General features: G+C 57.9%; 2 protein-coding genes across 4 annotated transcripts; one reads left to right on the top strand and one right to left on the bottom strand.

Annotated features, from left to right (window-relative positions):
- Positions 1 to 133: 133 nt before the first annotated feature.
- Positions 134 to 6,538, top strand: PNKP (polynucleotide kinase 3'-phosphatase). Of its 3 annotated transcripts, XM_072966594.1 has the most exons (18): positions 171 to 292; positions 379 to 453; positions 580 to 743; positions 1,304 to 1,446; positions 1,806 to 2,108; positions 3,016 to 3,095; positions 3,174 to 3,231; positions 3,315 to 3,446; positions 3,823 to 3,894; positions 4,873 to 4,921; positions 5,038 to 5,108; positions 5,190 to 5,282; positions 5,387 to 5,483; positions 5,571 to 5,632; positions 5,869 to 5,978; positions 6,062 to 6,149; positions 6,243 to 6,304; positions 6,382 to 6,538. In XM_072966594.1, exons 3-18 carry the CDS (start codon positions 599 to 601, stop codon positions 6,497 to 6,499), a joined length of 1,683 nt encoding a protein of 560 aa, XP_072822695.1. In that variant the 5' UTR covers positions 171 to 292; positions 379 to 453; positions 580 to 598; the 3' UTR covers positions 6,500 to 6,538. The 3 variants fall into 3 exon arrangements, with proteins under 3 accessions (XP_072822692.1, XP_072822694.1, XP_072822695.1); XM_072966591.1 differs by having other exon boundaries at positions 134 to 453; positions 3,315 to 3,422; XM_072966593.1 differs by having other exon boundaries at positions 134 to 453; positions 1,400 to 1,446; positions 3,315 to 3,422.
- A 653-nt stretch (positions 6,539 to 7,191) lies between these two features.
- Positions 7,192 to 15,898, bottom strand: PTOV1 (PTOV1 extended AT-hook containing adaptor protein). Its single transcript, XM_031682055.2, has 13 exons — positions 15,507 to 15,898; positions 12,827 to 12,964; positions 12,615 to 12,697; positions 12,472 to 12,529; positions 12,281 to 12,388; positions 10,550 to 10,705; positions 9,952 to 10,038; positions 9,780 to 9,853; positions 9,647 to 9,704; positions 9,318 to 9,422; positions 7,797 to 7,994; positions 7,631 to 7,702; positions 7,192 to 7,320 (listed from the first exon to the last, which is right to left on the bottom strand). The coding sequence occupies exons 1-12, from the start codon at positions 15,675 to 15,677 to the stop codon at positions 7,691 to 7,693; spliced, it is 1,248 nt and encodes a 415-aa protein (XP_031537915.1). The 5' UTR covers positions 15,678 to 15,898; the 3' UTR covers positions 7,192 to 7,320; positions 7,631 to 7,690.
- Between the last annotated feature and the right edge of the window lie 1,899 nt (positions 15,899 to 17,797).

Raw genomic sequence — 17,797 nt, forward strand, 5'->3', positions numbered from 1 at the left:
CGGCAAAGGGAATGAAAGTTAGAATTCAACGTGGAAACAGGAAAATTTGTGAACAGAGAACCCATCTCCCCCTACTGGACTGAGCCTCACACTGCAGCAGGAGAGATAAAGGTCAGAGCTATAGAGGGACCACAGAGGCCCTGGGTCGATGAAGGGGCGGGGCTTCTGTCGTAGGCGGAGCCAATCCCCAGCCCCCTTGGTAGGCGAGTCATTTCCGTCCACGGAGAAACAGAAAGCAGCGGGCGGAGTAGCGGGCAGGCCGCCTTGGGCCGGACCTCCCTGGTCGGAAGTGGTGAGTGAACCCGAGCCGCAGACAAAGGTGAGCGCAGGGCCGAGGCGGGAGTGCGCGAGTTTCTCGGCCTTTGCCTTGAAAACTAGGGGTCCGTGCTTCCAGAGGGACGGAGCGGAGCGTCGTCGCCTGGGAAACGGCGTGAGCCCCAGGCCGGCAAGTGGGTAAGATTTCCCGAGCCTTTAGGGAATGAAAGGAATTCCTGGTGGAGAGGGCGAAAGGAGGCGGGACTTCCTGTAGCAATCTGAGGGCAACCTGCCACTCAAACCTATTAACCTACTTTCCTTTAGGCCGGCTCCCAGGGTGGCCATGGTGGAGGCCCAGGGCCGGCTATGGCTGGAGAGCCCCTCTGGGGGAGCGCCTCCCATCTTCCTGCCCTCAGGCGGGCAAGCCCTAGTCCTGGGCCGGGGACCCTTGACTCTCGTTACCGACCGGAAGTGCTCCAGAAACCAAGGTGGGCTGGGGCGGGGCCTGAGCTGGAGGGGGTGTGGCCTGCTTCAGGAGCGGGAATACAATCAGTGGGAAAGATGGGCAGTCAGTCCAGCGAGGGACGTGCTTGGCCACCAGGCAGAATTGTTTGATGCCGCCAATCCTGAAGTTGTTAGGTGCCATCTGAGGAGCACAGGAAGGGAAAGATTGTGCCTGACCTGAAACTACCCCGACACCTTGCGCAGAAGGGGATGGAATCAATCCTGAGACATCTGTCACTAGGCAGAGAAAGATACTCAGAGGCCACCGTGAAGGCTTGAGTTGGGCCACGACCCTTGTCAAGGAGAGCTGATTCTATGGTGAAAAGCCACATAGTGCTAGCAGGGATGGGTGGTAGCAGGCCAAGCTCAGATCCTACATTGTCAAGGAAAAGCCAATTTTATACAGAAAAGTACCCAACCTATCCCTAAGCGAGGACCAGTGTCACAGGCAATCCTAATGCCTTTATCTGGCTACTGCGTGTGAAGGAGTGAGCCAATCCGAATTAGAAATAAACTGCTTCCTTCTGCTGAATGGGTGCTGTAGCCCCATCCTGTGGCCTGAAGCTGGCCATGCTCCCCGGTGAGGAGGGAAGCAGTCACACAAGGATTCAGATCCTGACTCCACCCCCTCAATCCTCAGTGAAGCTGGTCGCAGACCCTGAGACTCGGACTGTGGCAGTGAAACAGGTACCAGTTGGTTAGCAAAGGACAGCAGGCCTCGGGGTAGGGGATGGAGGGTGGGCAGTGGAGAATCCCTTGGGAAAATCTGGCTGGGAGGAAAAGAGGTGTGGCCTGCTTCACTGTGGTAAATATACATCCCTACTTAGCATATGTGCTGCTGAAGCACTAGCCATCCCTATTTAAATTGGATGGAGAGATTGGATGCCTGTAACCTTCCTAAAGCCCTGATTGGTGGTACTCGGTGAAGAGGCGGGGCTTAAGAGTCTGGCTGGTGCAGAAAGGCGAATCCTTTTCCTTGTTATTTGATTGGAGGAGGTTACCGGTGGGGGTGGATCCAGTCCCAGTTCCTCCCTCTTTCTCTACAGCTGGGCGTTAACCCCTCAACTGCCGGGACTCAGGTGCTGAGCCCGGGGTTAGAGGCCTCTCTAGGGGTAGGGGACACGTTGTATTTGGTGAACGGCCTCCACCCGCTGACCCTGCGCTGGGAAGAGGCCCGCACGCCCGAATCCCAGCCAGATACTCCACTCGGTACCCCTCCTGTGGCCCCAGACAAAGAGGAGGAGGATGTTGAGCAGCAGAAAAAGCGAATACGGAAGTCACCCCCTGTCTGGGAGAGCTTCGGGAAGCTGCTAGTGTTCACTGCACCTGATGTGAAGCCTCGGGGCAAGGTGAGGCCCAAGTTGAAGACTGAGGGAGCCACCAGGGAGACTCAACCCTAAGTTTGCTGTGTGCTCCTAGTCAAGTCACTTGACGTCTCTTAGCTTCCACTTACTCTTCTGAGAAATGGACCTGATGAAAAATTCAGGGGTTGTTGTAAGCATTGGAGGAAACAACGTGTATCAGCTCCTGTCCAACCCACAGTAACCACCAAGTAACCATAGCTGTGATCGTGATTATTATCAGGAGCTATTGTGATGAGTATTTCTGAGGATCAGAGAGACTTAAGTTCAAATGCTGTTACACCACATTTTCTGAGCCTCGCTTCTCTCATTAGTAAGACGAAGCCACAAAAAGCATGCGTCACAGTGCATGAAGGGAAGTTAGCACCCAAACAAAACTTAGCTCTTGTCTTTCTTTCTGATTATTAGTCCTCTGAGGTGGAAAAGGCCAGGGGAAGAGACTGGGTAGGCTCTGAAGCACACTTTATTTTATTTTTTGTTTTTTAATTTTATTTTACAGGGGGGAAGTAATTAGGTTTATCTATTTATTTGGTTTTTCGAGGTACAGGAGATTGAACCTAGGACTTTGTGCATGCCAAGCATGCACTCTACCACTTGAGCTATAACCTCCCCACTGAAGCCCATTTTAAAGATTGGAGTACTGAGGGGCTCAGGAGGAATAGGATGTAGTAAGGTGAAGCTTTCACTTTCTGCATGCAGGTGTCCGGGTTGCATCCTTGCTGTGCCCTGTCCTTATTACATAAGATGTGTATGGGTTGCTGTGACTCAGTTTCCCCATCTGTCAGGGGCAGGTGGTAATAATCCCTGCCTTGCAGGGTTCATGCGAACCAGCCTGTGAGTGAGGGGGATCAGAGGTGTGACCGTGTTGCTATTCCTCTTTTCTTGGTGACATCAGGTGGCCGGTTTTGATCTAGATGGGACCCTCATCACCACACGTTCTGGGAAGGTCTTTCCCACTGGCCCCAGTGACTGGAGGTGATAAGAGGCACGAGGTGGGGGGAGTGAGGCACGGTGCGGGCCCCAGGTCACCGTGCTCTTCCCTGCCCGCCCTAGGATCCTGTACCTCGAAATTCCGCACAAGCTCCGGGAACTGGATGCCGAGGGTTACAAGGTGTGTATGTGAACTTGCACAGTGGCTGGGTCGCCAGGGAGGCCCGGGCCTGATGAGGCAAGTGACACCCATCTGCTCCATAGTTGGTGATCTTCACCAACCAGATGGGCATTGGGCGCGGGAAGCTGCCAGCAGAGGAGTTCAAAGCCAAGGTGGAGGCTGTGATGGAGAAGCTGGGGGTCCCCTGTCAGGTACGGCTGCAGGGGAGGCTGAAGGTACGGAGAGACAGAGACTCTGAGACAGGGGTGGGCAGATGAGAGACCCAAGGTGAGGGGAACAGGGACCCAGAGAGAGGGGGACAGAGACACCAAGATGGGGAAGAGAGAAGGGAACAGAGACCCAGGGAGAAGATGTAGCACAGAGAGCCAGTTGTAGATGTGGGGGGAATGAGGCCTGGGTGAGTGGGGTTAGGGCCCTTAGGGTGAGGGGGTTATGCTGATGGAAACCCAGCATAAGTGGCACGTTCCGTGGCACAGGGTGCTCTCTTTGGATTGGTGAGGGTTGAGGTAGCATCCTTGGGACCCATGTGCTCTCGAAGGACTCTGGGTGCTTGAGGAGCCAACAATAGTGTCTGACTCTGCCTCCCCCCAGGTGCTGGTGGCCACACACGCTGGCTTGTACCGGAAGCCGGTGATTGGCATGTGGGACCACCTGCAGGAGCAGGTGAGTTTTGGGTTCCAAGTCACCCTGCTTTTCCCTCTGCAGCCCCTTGCCACCCCCCACCCCAGTTTCTATCCCACAACCTCCCTCTCATCTCCTCCCTGGGCCTGGCTTTCTTAGTTTCTTTGCTATCATGTCCTAGTGTCCAAGTGCTTTTAAGCCTTGAAAACCAGAGTGGTCAAGAGAGAAATCACTCATGGATTCATTCATTCGTTTGTGTGTGTGCGTTGGCTCTAAGGTTTGACAGCTTCTTAAGCTGAAGATACTAGTGAACAAGAAGGCCCTGCCAGCTCCCGGATCAGGGAAGATGCAGACTATGATAGATGCGTTGACAGATGTGTAAAATGGCAGAGGAGTGAGGATCAGGCAGGGTGTAGTTTTACCTAGAGAAGTCAGGGAAACCCTCTCTGAGGTGCCATTGAGTAAAGACCTCAAGCTGGGGAGGGAGGGAGCCCCATGGGTATCTAGGGCAGTGGTCCAGGCTGGAGTAACGGCGAGTGCAAGGGTTCTGAGGAAGGGCCAAGCCTGGTGAGGAGGCCTGTGTGGCTGAGCGGATGAGGGGAAGAGCGCGAGGTATGAGGTCAGAGAGCAGAGGTCAGATTGTGTGAGGCCTTGTGGGCGAGGTGGCCCAGGGTTGGGAGGGATGGGAGCTGCGGTAAGTGGTATTTGGCGCCCTCTGGCGGCCGTTCAGGGGAACAGATGGCAGAGAGTGGAAGCCGGGAGACCAGAAGGGGGTGACTGAGTAGTCCAGATAGAGGCCGGTGGCCAGGATCCAGTTGGTGGCAGTGTAGAGGGTGAGAAGTGGGTGGTGGGCGCGGCCGAAAAGATTTGCTGACGGGTTGGATGTGGGGCATGAGAGATTAGAGATCAGGCCTAATGTGGGCAGACCAAGCTGACCATCCTTGCGGGTTAGTGCTCTGCTGGGGCAGGTGTGGGAGTGGGTTCCTTACTGCCTGTTGTCTGTCACCTGTTCCTCCCCAGGGCAATGAGGGTGTGCCTATCTCCATCAGGGACAGCATCTTTGTTGGTGGTAACTGCCTGGGGGTTGGGGAATGTGTGGGTCCTGGGAGGCCGATGTGGGAGCGCTGGGGACCCCGTCCCTAAAGTTGCTGGTGGAAACAGGAGTGTGTCCTCCGTGTGTTCCAGACGCAGCTGGGCGCCCAGCCAACTGGGCCCCTGGGAGAAAGAAGAAAGACTTCTCTTGTGCAGACCGCCTGGTGAGACCCCCCACCCTGCATGCCACCCCCGCTACCCCAAGCCCAGCCCTGACCCCATCTGACCTGTGCTCTCACCCCTAGTTTGCCCTCAACCTAGGCCTGACCTTCGCCACCCCAGAGGAGTTCTTCCTGAAGTGGCCTGTGGCCAGGTTTGAGCTCCCAGCCTTTGACCCGGTGAGGCCCAGCTGGCTGGGTTGGTACAGCAGGCAGTGGGGGGGGGGGGGCGGTACCCGGGGGTGGGAAGGGGTGTCCTCTCTCACCATGTCTGCTTCTCCCAGAGGACCATCTCCCGCTCTGGGCCTCTTTGCCTCCCTGAGTCCAGCACCCTCTTAAGCTCAGACCCCGAGGTGGTTGTCGCCGTGGGATTTCCTGGGGGTGAGACTCCCTGACCCCTGACCCCCTCCAGAAGCCCCAGTTCCCCTCCAACTCCTTAGGCTCCCACTAATACAGCGGCCTTCACAGCTGGGAAGTCCACCTTCTTCCAGGAGCACCTCGTGTCAGCTGGATACGTGCACGTTAACAGGGTAGGACCTCTCCTGCACCCCCCTGTCGCCTCCCCCACCACTGCCTGAGCCGGCCTCTAGGTCTGTTCTCTCTGCGTCTCTGGCCTTGCCTTCTCCAAGGTCAGCCCCGCTCCCATGCCTCCTTTGTTCCTCCTACCCTGGGTTCCTAACCCTGTATCTCTGGGTTCCCCCTCCCTGGTTCTGTCACCCCGGGTCTCCTGACCCCTGTCCACGACTGACCCCTCCCGGGTCCCCAGGACACCCTGGGCTCATGGCAGCGCTGTGTGAGCACGTGCGAGACAGCCTTGAAGCAGAAGAAACGGGTTGTGATCGACAACACAAATCCAGACATCCAGAGCCGGGCCAGGTACTAGGGTCCCAGGATCCCATGAGAGATGTGGGGGGGGGGGGCTCGGGCCCCTTACCAACCCACCTTCCCGGCCCCAACAGGTACATTAAGTGTGCCCAAGATGCAAAGGTCCCCTGCCGTTGCTTCCTCTTCAGCACCACCCTGGAGCAGGCGCGCCACAACAACAGGGTGAGCCGGCTTGTGCTCCTCCAGCCCCCTCCAGCCCCTCCTACATCCCCCCAACCCCCTGGGCCTGACCAGCCCAACCTCTGCCCCCCACAGTTCCGGGAGATGACAGACCCCTCCCATGTCCCGGTGTCTGACATTGTCATATTCGGCTACAGGTAGGCTACGGGGCGGGCATGGCAGCCGGGCGGGTGGAGCTTGGGCCTCGCCTCCACTCCTCATGCTCTGCCGCCAGGAAGCAGTTCGAGGCGCCCACGTTGGCAGAAGGCTTCTCAGAGATCCTGGAGATCCCGTTCCGGCTGCACGTCGCGCCGCGGTTTGAGAGGCTGTACTGCCAGTTTTCAGAGGGCTGAGCCCCCCCACAACCTCCCAATAAATGCCATTTCTCTTTATACTTGTCCAGCATTTTGCTGGAAGGGTGGTTCGCCCAGCCCAGAGTAGGGCACCTGCTAGTCCACCCACCGGGCTTGGGGGAGGCTGGGCTCCCTGGACAGGCCCTGTTGGAGGGGTTTGCTCCAAACTGAGCACTTGGCCCCCGTTCTCCAGATGGGGCTGGGGAACCACAGGGAGCCAGCCCCGAGTGGGCGGCCAGCTGCAGGGCTAGGCCCACAGGCTGGGAAGGTCAGGCATATGATCCAAAGATGAGAACCGGAGCTCAGATTCCTCAAGACATGAGACGCTCTGTGCACGAAACGAACCCAGGGCTGTGGCCTGGACCCACAGCAGTGAGGGCACCAGCGAGCCCAGTCAGGCCTGTATGCATGACTGGCGGAAGGCAGGAACTTGCCTGGTGCTGCCTCGTGTCTGCTTCCAGCCAAGTGAGCCCTGGGGAGCCCATGGGTTAAGGAGGGAAGCTGGCAGGCGGGGGCTGGTCCCTGGAAGCAGCCGCCTGGCCGCAGAAAGGGCCCAGAAGAACCGGCCCACCAAGCTCCACTCAGACCTGGCAGCTCCACGAAGTACACTGTCCCCTCCTGGCTTAGGTGACAGTGATCTCAAAGGTGGCCTCCCTGCGAATCTGTTAGTCTGGACAGTGAGTATGGCAGAAGGCTTTTAAAAGACTTTATTGGGGAAACGTAAAGGGGTGGGGATCGTCCTTGGAGACATCTCAGGACGCTGTCCTCCATCTCACTGGGCAGTTGCAGTCCCCAGGGACCCCTACTCAGAAGCATCTGACCTGGGGGCAGGGGTTATAGTGGGAGGTCCTGAACAGGGGCTCCCAGCAGCCCCTGAGCCCCCCACACCCTGCTGCATAGACCCACAAGCATCCAGTGTCCCGGGGTCTAGAAGGGCCCTCTACCTGCCTGGACCTGGAAACCCCAGCCCCCGTCCCCTCCTATGGAGGTGGAGAGGGGCTGGAGTTTCCCAGGAGGCCTGGGACGCCTCTCACTCTCTGATCTGGTCTTCTCAAGGCCAGGGTCACACTACTTCCCGAACCCCGGGCACGTCCGACAGTCCATCCTGTACTCAGCCCAGCTGCCACTCACCGGTCTTGGCGGGGGCCTCGTCTGTGACTCCTGGAGAGGCCCAGCCCTGGGGGGTGGCCACTACCCCCCCATCTGTGGGGAAGGAAGCAAGGGAGAAGGAGTCAGCCATTGGGGATGAAGTGGTGGCAGGAACGGGCTCTGAGGGCCCAGCCCTCGGCCGCCTCACCCCTCGCTGCTGCTGCTCCTGCTCCAGGTTCCGCTGCAGGACTTGCTGCTGGTTGGCGATGACACGCCGGATGCCATTGACGAAGTTGCTCTGGTCATGGGGGATGAGGCCAATGAAGATCTTCTTCTCCGAGGAGTACAGGAGCATGAGCACGCGCACCTCGCACGAGGCCTTGTAGGAAAAGTGCACGCAGCCGGCCTGGCGGGTGCAGAGCGCGGTGTCACCGGCCGGCCCTCGGTGCATGTGCTTCTCCCCGTCATGACGGATGCAGACTACACGGGTCAGCGTCCCAGCTGCCACCCTCCAGCCCTGTCACTGCACCCACATGGGGACAGGAGACAAGCCACAGAAGCCTACCCAAGGACCAGCTCAAGCCAAGCCCAGCCCAAGGCCTGCGCGACAAGCTCCAGGGAGACCATGATGCTCCCTGGTGGGAGCCCCGACCCCCACTCGGCTGGTACCCAAACTGCCCCTAGGACCAGACAAGACCACCCAGAGAAACTCGGGGGACCGATCTGGCACTCCGGCTCCCTCCGCCTGTGCAACCCTCAGAGGCGGCCGAAGCGCAGGGAGGCCAGGCGGCATGCTCACCCATAGCTCAGGGACCTGGCTCAATGTCACAGCAACCGCAGCAACAACGGGCGCGGTGTGCCAAGTGCTCCCCAACCCGTTTCACCGGATCCTTGCTCTCTCTGTGGCCCGGGGACATCTGACAGGTGGGCAGACTCATAAAGGCCTCCAGAACCAGGAAGGGCTGTGCCAGCCCTCGGCCCCGCAGGGGTCAGAAGGGACAGGCATCCAGGAGGAGGCCCCCTAGCAGCACCCACCTGCGCCCCTAGCCTGCCGCAGAAGCCAAGGACAGGGCCGGCCACGGTATGTGGGGCCTTTGCACACCTCCCTGAGGGAACCCTGTGCTTTCTAAAATCTTCTGTAACACGAAAGAAACACACAGCCAGCCCCACATGTGTGATGGCACAGCTCTGATTACCAAACTGCAGTTTCAGAAGCACCGAAGCCCACCCTCCTCGCCTCACAGATGGAGAAACAGACCCAGAGAGAAAAGGACTCGGCTGAGACCCACCAACAGGTGACCAGCAGGTACTTTAAAAGCTTGGGCTGGAAGCAGAGAGAGACCTTCCTGCCTGGTGAGGGGCCTTCGGAAGCCTCAGGTCTTCCACTGAAAAACCTGGAATGATGAGGACACTCTGTCCCCAGGGAAGTATCTGAGGACACAAGGACCTGAACCAGGCTCGGTCCAAGTCCAGGCCCCGGCACTTGCTTGGCCCGTGACTGTTTCCTCGTCTGTAAAACGGAGTCAGGAGAGCAGAGCTCCTGGGGAGTCACGAGGACCAGGAGCCAGTGTGGTCCAGGCCCGGGGCTCCCTGCACCATGGCTACCATTACGTTCTCCCTGCCAGTTCTGGGGAAGCCTCCGCTCTCATCTCATTTCAGTTTCTAAACTCCCAGCGCCTCTGGCTCTACTCAGCCTGGACGTCAGCCCAGCCCCCGCCTCCCTACTCACAAATCCGTTGTCCATGATGCGGCACAGGCTCTTCAGCGTCTCCAGGTCCTTGGTGAAGTGGAACTGCACCAGGCGGGAGTTCCGGAAGAGTGGCACCAGGGTGGTCTGTGGGGAGGCCACTCCGTGAGGCGCGCTGCCTGCCTCGCACTCTCCCCAACACGGTGGCCTCGCCCAGTTTAAAACCTCAAGCCTGTGGCCCCTCAAAGCTGGGACTAGAAAACCACCCCTGCCTAATTCCAGCTACAGGGACTTTGCACATGCTGTCCCTCGACGCAGGACACCCTCCTCCCCCAGCTGGCGCCTCAAGGCCCTGACGTGGACCCGCTCACCAGCAGCTGCTGTGGGATGAGCTGCATGTACAACTTCCGCGGCCACTGCTCGGTCCTCCTGTGGGGACAAGGGGCAAGGGTCAGGAGGCCAGGTCTCACTGAGATGCTGCCCCACCCACAGCCCGACACTCACAGGATCTCCCCTTGGTTCACATAGATGTGTGACGGCAGCCACCGCTTAGACCGACTGTTGGGCTCAGGCCTGGGCTTTTGGGAAGAAGAGAAGAGACATCAGGAGTGGGAGGCACCCCAAGTCAGCAAAGACGCACTGGTCCCGAGGTCACCTGGGCCACCCTAGGGCTCACCTCCTGCCACTCCATGACTCCACTCCATGCCAGGAACTTATTGTTGACGATCTGAACAGGGCCTGCGACACCACCGGGTCCCACTGCCTGTGGGAGGAGACAGGTGTGCTGGGGTCCCAGGCACCCCTAGAGAAGGCCCCTAGGAAACCCAGATGCTGCCCCAGGACCCTCCCCTCTGCCCAGGCTTTCTGGCTTCATGGCCCCCACCCACCCAACCAGACCCTGTCTGCCCATAGTCCCAGAAGACCCCCCCAGAGTTGGCCCTGCCCCTCACTCACTCACAGGCCCCTCATGGCCCCCAGTGCCCTGGGACCAGTCAGCCTGGGGTATGAGACTCATGGAGTCTGGTTCTAAGTCCCAGGCAGCCGTATAACTTGCTGCACAAACTGGGACACTTGGGTGGAGGGGATGCTGTGAACAACTGGTAAGGCATGAACCCGGATATGGTCACCCTCCCCACAATCAGCAGGCCTGCGTGCTCATCCACCCCCTGCTCTCCATGGGCATTCCTCCTGCAGGGAACCACCTGGAGAACCCCTCAACCCCTTGCCCTTCAAAGCCTCACAGACACATCCGGTGCCTGGGGCTGAGGACACACCTGTTTGCGGGTGGTGATGACCTGCCGGATGGCGTTGACAAAGCCGCTCTGGTCGTAGGGGATGAGGCCCATGAAGATCTTCTTCTTGGATGAGTACAGGAGCATGAGCACGCGCACCTCGCAGGGGGAGATATGGGGGAAGAGCATGCAGCCCGCCTGGGGGGCAGGGAGCAGAGGTCAGAGACTCCAGGGCCCTGTCTAGAGGACAGAAGTCCTCAAACTTAACACCATGGTCCTAATGAGGGGGGTGTAGCCAACACGCCTCAAAGCCTGTGAATGCACGCCTAGGTGTCCCCTTCTCCGTAAATCTGGAGTCAGGGCTGGGGTCAGGGATCCATGTGTAGGGTGTGAGGGTCCCAAGAAGGCTCCACGTCCCCCCTGAGGCCAGCCCTGTCCTGAGGACTGGGGCCAAGTTTGCTGCCTGGGCCAGAGTTGTTGGCAGGGAGGCCCGGGCCCAGCTTGCCTGGAGTTAAGAGCACACTCAGGACCAGACTGCCTGGGAGTAAACCCAGCTCTGCTACCTCCTAGCTGTGTAACCGAAAGCAAATCCCCCTTTGGACTTCAGTTTCCCCATCTGTAAAATGGCCCAACAGTGTACACAGTAAGTGTCACATAAACACTTGTTACACAAGATGCTAGTGCCTTCTCAGTGGGACTGCGGGAGAACTTGAGCTCCACAGATGTCCCCCTCTGGGGTGTCTAGATAGTGGGGCGCACGGTTCTGGGAACCCCTCCCACACATTCTGCCCCCCTGCCTGACTTCTCTCACTCCCCAGATCAAGCTCAGGGTCTGCTTGCTTAGAGACCCCATCCCTGGCCTTTCCTGGACCCACGTGTGGTCACCCCTCCCAGAACTACCAGTAGGACTAGGAGTGTGATGGGACAGGCAGCAGAGGGTGTGTGCTGACTCCACCCCGGCAGCCTGGGGGCTGGAACACAGGACACGGAGCAGGCCCTGGTCTGACAATGCTGAAGGAAGGGGTGACCGGGAAGCCAAGAGACCCCCACACTGGTCACCACCCCAGAAGAAAAGGCAAGCCGCTCAGACATGAGGGTGGCAGCATACACAGTGCCCCCTGAAGGCAGCAGCCAGGTGGTCTGTCTCAAAAGGAACCTGGAACTAGAGAGGACCGCAGAGCTGAGTCCTCTGGGCACACTAGTAAGGACCTACCCCCACCTCATGGCCAACCCCTCTGCCACAACCAGACCCCTGCAGGTGGGGGCTGCCGCTGAAGCATGGCCCAAAACTCAGGGGCTGCAGGGCCCACACCAACCGTGTCCTGTTTCTGAACCCCCAACTCTAACAGCCTTGCCAGGCTGTGTTAAAGTCTTTAAGCAAACTCACTCCTCCAGGTGGCCCTGCTGATCGAGGCCTGCTATCAGCCCATTTGGCAGATGAGGAAACTGAGTCCCAGCACTGACCACTCCTCCCTGCTGACTCCCTCTTCCCCAGGTCACCCCCATTTGCCAGCCAGGGCCCTGCCACGTGCTGTGGCCTCAACAAGCTCCAGGGTCCCACAAGCGCTGGCCTAGGTTCCTCTGGGGGCAGCTCCCATCTCGGCCAGAGGTGGGCCAGCTTCCTCCACTCTCCACTCCACTGGGGAGAACCTTAGATCCCAGCTCACAGACAGGTTCCCTGCCGCCCGTCCCAGGTCATCCCAGCAGAGCTCCATCACCAGAGTGCTCCTGGGACCTGCCACCCGGCCCCTCCCCGTGCCCCCGCCCACTCACGAAGCCGTTGCCCATGACGCGGCAGAGCCCCTTGAGGGAATCACAGTCTCTGTTGGTGAAGTGGAACTGCGCCAGCTGGGAGTTGCGGAACAGGGGGCCCAGGGTGGTCTGGGGGTGACAAAGTGAACAGTGGAGTCAGGGCCGGGGGGTGGGGGTGGGGCCATCGGGGGCGGGGGCGGGGGGTGCCTCACCAGCAGCTGTTGCGGGATCAGCTGCATGATCAGCTTCTGCGGCCACTGGTCCGTCTCCCTGCGGGGGGGGAGAGGGTAAGAGGCACAGGGGCATAGCTGCCCGCCGCCACCCACCGCCCCACACAGCCCTGCCCACCGCTCACAGGTTCTCGCCCTGGTTCACGTAGGCCTGGCAGGGCAGGGCCCGCTTCAGCTTCGCGGTGGAGTCAGAGTAGGGTCGACGCTTCTGTGGTGGGAGCGAGAGGGGTCACTGGACACAGCCCATGTCCCCGGGTGGTCCCCCACCGGCAGAGGCTGAAGGGAGCCCCGGGGCCAGCCCCCACCCTCTGGAGACACAAAAGGACCGGGTGCTCACCTCCTGCCACTCGAGGACGCCGCTCCAGGCCAGCAGCTTGTTGCTGAGCCGGTGCTCGCCTACGGCCAGGCCCCCAAGGGCGAGCCCTGGTGAGGAGGGCCCAATGGGACCCAGGGCCCCAAAGACCCGAGCACCTTGCTGTGGCAGAGGGGGTGCAGAAACTGAGGCTGGGGGTCTGCCAGGGTGGCTGTCTCCCACCTGCCCTCAGATGGGACACTGCAACGTTCAGACACAAATTCCCCACTCCAAAAACCCAGGGCCAGCTCCAAACCCTTCATCCCAATGGTTAAGACCCCATGTGGCTGACTCCCCCATCCCTGTCCCACTGCTACCCCAGGACCCTTCCCCTCAACCCCAAGACTGCTTGTCACCTCAGCACTGGCCCACACAGGGTCCCAGAAAGCCACCAGCTGCTGCTTCCCTTTCAGCCTCTGCTCCAGCTGTGCTCTCAGCCTGGAAGGCCATCTCACCCCCTTCAGGAGGTACCACACACTCATCCTCCCCAGCTGATCAATTATGGCCCCTCTATTGAGACCCAACTCAAGCAGTTCTCTGAGGGTCCAGAGCTTCCCAGAAGGACCCCCAACCCACAAGCCAGCCTGGGTCATGTCTGTCTGGCACACCTGTTTGCCCCATCCTACCCATGCTCAAAACCCTTCCAAGGCTCCACAGGGCCCTTTACAGAGAGTCCAGACTCTCCCCTCTGCTCCCCCCAACCTCTCCAGGGAGTGCCAGCTACATAAGGCTGACTCCTGGGAAGCAGAGAGGAAGCAACCAGAGCACACGAACAACAGAACTATCCAAGGAGGTGGGGAGACATTTGGAACAGTGTAATGACACCTGGAGGGGCCCCTCAAACACATCTTGAGGGCATCTGCAAAATACCAGGAGAACATTCCAGCAATAAAGCCAAGAAAAGCTACACATTCTGCTCACAGGCCACTCTTTTTCAAATCAAAAACATCTCAAAGCAAACAAGGGAAGGCTTCGGAATAACCTGGCATCATGAAACACATGAAAACCTCACTAGTAGGTGCCTCCAAGGAGTAGAAAAAAATACGGGTTGTTACTTTTCATCTTATTACTAACAGGTCTTTTTCCAATTTCCCGTGAAGTACACAGATGTTTTCTGTTTCAGAAAAAAGACAGGCAGGGAAAATTGTATTTTGGAGGAGCTTAAAGAGCAAAAAAACCTGAGCAGGCATGCTCTCCATCCAGGTAGGTGGTTCTGGGATTCAGGCAATCGTAGGAGATCAGGAAGAAAAGCGGACAGCATCCTGGTGTAGGAACGAAGTGGTGTGTGTTCCCTGTCGGAGTGTGTCCGAGATGGAGAAAGACTGTTGCGGCCCTGGGTGTGTAGGTACCACAGCTGGTGTGTATAACATCCAAGAAAATGTAGTTAAAACCCACACCTGGAGAAACCTAGGTGAACATACTTAAGGACCTAGTCAGTATGTGCTCCAGGTACATGTGTTAAAAGTCGTCTTGTCTGGGAGGCCAGGTTGACCATATTTTGCTCTGGTGGGTAAAGACCAGGGATGCTTAAGCTCAGGTCTTCCCGAAAGAATGCATGTCAGGGTGGAGGACCATGTTTAAGGACTAGACCTAAGCGCTATCTTAAAGGAAATCCCACATCTAAGCAACTGTGTGCAAAATTTAGTCGTGCATTTCAACATGTACTTTGTTTACTACATAAAAAGTCTATTTAGTACTTGCAAGGAGGATGAAAGCCTTAGGTTGCATGTTTAAGGACCCAGGAGGCATTTCTGAACGAGCAGATGTGAATGCTAAGAAATGGAGAAAGAAGTGGAGTGAAGAGTAATGTTTAACTTCAGGGAGGTGTGTATAAGATCCGAGAAAGCCTGTTTAAGGCCTGCGTGGAGCTGCCACAGGTCCTTGCCATGCACGACGTTGGGGCGGGGTATTTAAGAAGGGAGCCTGGGTGCCAGGGTAGGGTAAAACTCGCACCCGGACAACCGTATCAATTTAACTGTGTGTGAAACGTTGGGAGGTGGTTTTACCGCTCCAGAAAAACGTTATTAAGATTTTTTTAAAGTATGTTTACGTTCTAGGTCTGGGGAAGCGTGTGTAACTGCAAAAATGGATATTTATATTTAAGGTCTGGGCTTGTTGCAATTTGTAAGAGCATCCTACATCTGGCTGAGCGTGCAAATAAATCCTCGGTGCACACGCCACGGGCGCCGTGAAGACGCGTGCGGCCGGGGGAGAACGCCCCCGGGGGCAACACCTGGACGCGCGAGTGCGACGCGGGGGCCCCCTCGCCGCGTCCCCCCAGCCCCCTCCCCCATTTTCAGATTTCCTGCCCGGAGAGCGAACAACTTTCCAACTGGAAAAACAAGCGAGCGCACACGCCGACCATCGGCCCGCCCGCCCCCAACCCTGCGTTTAAATCGGGCCGCGGAGTCAGCAGTAATTTGAGCCCTCCTCGGCCTCGTACCCCACCCCCGCCACCCCGGCCAGAATGCGAAACAAAGGGGAGAGGCCGGCGCGTACCACCCGGGGGGATTCACGGGGGAACCCGGGCCCCAGGCGGGACTACCCTTCGGGCCACCCGAGAGACCCCAGAGAAAAGAGGGCCGAGGACAAAGACGCCAACCCCGATGAGGGGCCGGCGGGGGCGGGGCCGTGGAAAGCTCTGGAAAAAGGGCGGGGGGCTCACCATGGGAGGGGCCGAGCGAGCCCGGATCCGCGGCGGCTGCGGGCCTCGGGGACTGGCCGGCCAAGAGCGCGAGCGGGCCGCGCGCGCCGTGAGGGGCCTCAGGGGGCGGCCGCGACCCCCGAGGGGGCCCCCGGCGCCAGAACGGTGCGGGGCGCGGCGCGGACGGACCATGGCGGGCGCGGACCGAGCGGGCTGGGGGCTGCCACTGGCCTCACGGGGGGCTGCGGGCTCCACCGACTGAGGGGCGCGGGCGCACGGCTTCGGGGGAGACGGGCTGGGCTGTACCAAGCGCGGGGGATGCTCCGCCGGAGAGGGGTCGCCACGGCCAAACCACTGCGGCGAGGAGGGGGAGCGCGGCGCATACCAAGAGCGTCTGCGAGGGGGCGTGGCCAGGGTGTACCAAAATAGGGCCGGGGGAGCCCTGGGAGAGGGTGTGTGGGGCGGGGAATACGGCAATTGGAAGATACTATGGGCCGCTCGAGCAAGGAGGGGAGGAACTCCCGAGGTCGCGAGAGAAACAACTTAAAGGGGGCGTGGCGGGAAAGACCATACCGTAGGGTGATGGGGGGAGGTGAACGTGGAAGACGATACCAAGTTGGCTCCGCGGGGGGGTTGGGATACTGGGAGACTACGCCAAGACAGGTCAGGAAAAGGGGCAGGAAGGAATAACAGACTTGGGGCAAGAGAACCTACCTAGAGGTTTGGGGATACGGATTGTGCCGGGCCTAAGAAAAGGACTTGAGGTTTGAAGGCAGTGACGTGGCTAGGTGGGCAGGGAACCACAACTCCCAGCGTCCCCCGCGCGGCCTGGGCGGGGCGAGAGGACCCGAGACGACGCCAGTCGCAGCTACGTGCCCATTGGCTCCCGCGCCCTAGGCTCCGCCTGCCTCCTTCTGCACCTCCTCTGGCTTCTTGCCACCTGCCTCTCGGCCATTCATTGATTCATTCACTGAACTGTTAAACGACTGCGTATTCACTTACTAGTAGTTGTGTGAGATTTCTTGCTTCAATTTCCCAGTTTCTTAAATGTGGATAATAGCTAACTCTAAAATGGTTATGAGGATCAAATGAGTTAACAAAATATTAGGCTCTGTATTTGGTACAGTAACAACCTAAAGTCATTATAATTTGCACCATTTCCATTTCTGAGCTGGGCAACGAGTACACTGTGATGACCAAAACAGACCAGGTCCTCTAGAGAAAATAAATAATCGCAGTTTGTGATAAGTGTTATAAATTGACGGGGGAGGGTACAGCTCAAGTAATAAGAGCGCATGCTTAGCATGCACGAGGTCCTGGGTTCAATCCTCAGAACCTCCTCTAAAAATAAATTTAAAAACCTAATTACCCCCAAGTAAATAAATAAATAGAGCGCAGGAGGGTGGGATGGTGACCCTGAGAAGTCAGGAAAGTGACCTTTAGGCAGCCTCCAATTCCACATAGGCTGGAAGAGTGTGCTAAGATGAGGGAACAGCCAGGGCACAACATTCCTGAGGGTGGAGGGAAAACAAGGGAGGCCAGTGACGCTGTAGCAGAGTGAGGGTGGAGGAGAGCTGTGGAACTGGGAGTGGCCAGGTGCTAAGCAGGGTCCTACAGCCTTGAGATGGAATTTGGATTTTTTTGCAGGGGAACCACCCAAAGATTTTTTAGCAAGGAAGTGACATAGTCTTGTTCACATTTTAAACAAATCGTTTACAGGATCCATAGAGTCAGGCACACGATGTCTCTACAAACCTACAGAAGATGCTGGGATCCAGAGTCACCTCTGAGGAGAGAAGGCAGCAGATGGAGTGGGGAAGGGATCATAGGGGTGGAAAGGAAACTCAGCTTCTTCTTTTAGACTCTTTGGAATCCTTACCATCTGCGAATGTTGCCTACTGAAAAATAATTTTTGCAAGATTTAAATCTTTAAGGATCTCTCTGGCTGCTGCATTGAAAATCAGATTGTAGGGGAGAGTGGAAGCAGGAGGGCAGAGAAAAGACTATGGCAGTAATCCAGGTGAGAGGCACAGATGGGCTGGGTCACAGGAAGGGTGGCTGCCATGGAAGTGGTCATGTTCCCAATTTTCAAGCTGGAGCCCAGAGGGCTCATGCAGGGAATGAAAGAAAGAGTGAAGTGATGTCAAGGTGTTTGCTTGTGCAGAGGTGTCATTTTGTGAAAGGGAACTGACTATAGGAGAGATGGAAATCCCTACTTCTGTTTCTACCTGACATGTTGGGGAATGTCAGGAGATACAACTTTGGGAGTCTTCAGAGTTTGAATCGATGAGAAGGAATGAGATCACGAAGAG

The sequence above is a fragment of the Vicugna pacos genome, chromosome 9, assembly GCF_048564905.1.
Source record: "Vicugna pacos chromosome 9, VicPac4, whole genome shotgun sequence".
In the NCBI taxonomy this organism is placed as follows: domain Eukaryota; kingdom Metazoa; phylum Chordata; class Mammalia; order Artiodactyla; family Camelidae; genus Vicugna; species Vicugna pacos.

What these genes read in the sequence shown, in the direction of transcription:
- PNKP (XM_072966591.1), top strand. Translation starts at nt 149, where the DNA reads ATGAAGGGGCGGGGCTTCTGTCGTAGGCGGAGCCAATCCCCAGCCCCC. An exon ending in ACTGGCCCCAGTGACTGGAG is followed by an intron (nt 3,096 to 3,173) that starts GTGATAAGAGGC and finishes TGCCCGCCCTAG; the next exon opens with GATCCTGTACCTCGAAATTC. An exon ending in CGCCGTGGGATTTCCTGGGG is followed by an intron (nt 5,484 to 5,570) that starts GTGAGACTCCCT and finishes CGGCCTTCACAG; the next exon opens with CTGGGAAGTCCACCTTCTTC.
- PTOV1 (XM_031682055.2), bottom strand. Translation starts at nt 15,677, where the DNA reads ATGGTCCGTCCGCGCCGCGCCCCGCACCGTTCTGGCGCCGGGGGCCCC. An exon ending in GCGTCCTCGAGTGGCAGGAG is followed by an intron (nt 12,698 to 12,826) that starts GTGAGCACCCGG and finishes CTCCCACCACAG; the next exon opens with AAGCGTCGACCCTACTCTGA. An exon ending in GTGAACCAGGGCGAGAACCT is followed by an intron (nt 12,530 to 12,614) that starts GTGAGCGGTGGG and finishes CCCCCCCCGCAG; the next exon opens with GGAGACGGACCAGTGGCCGC.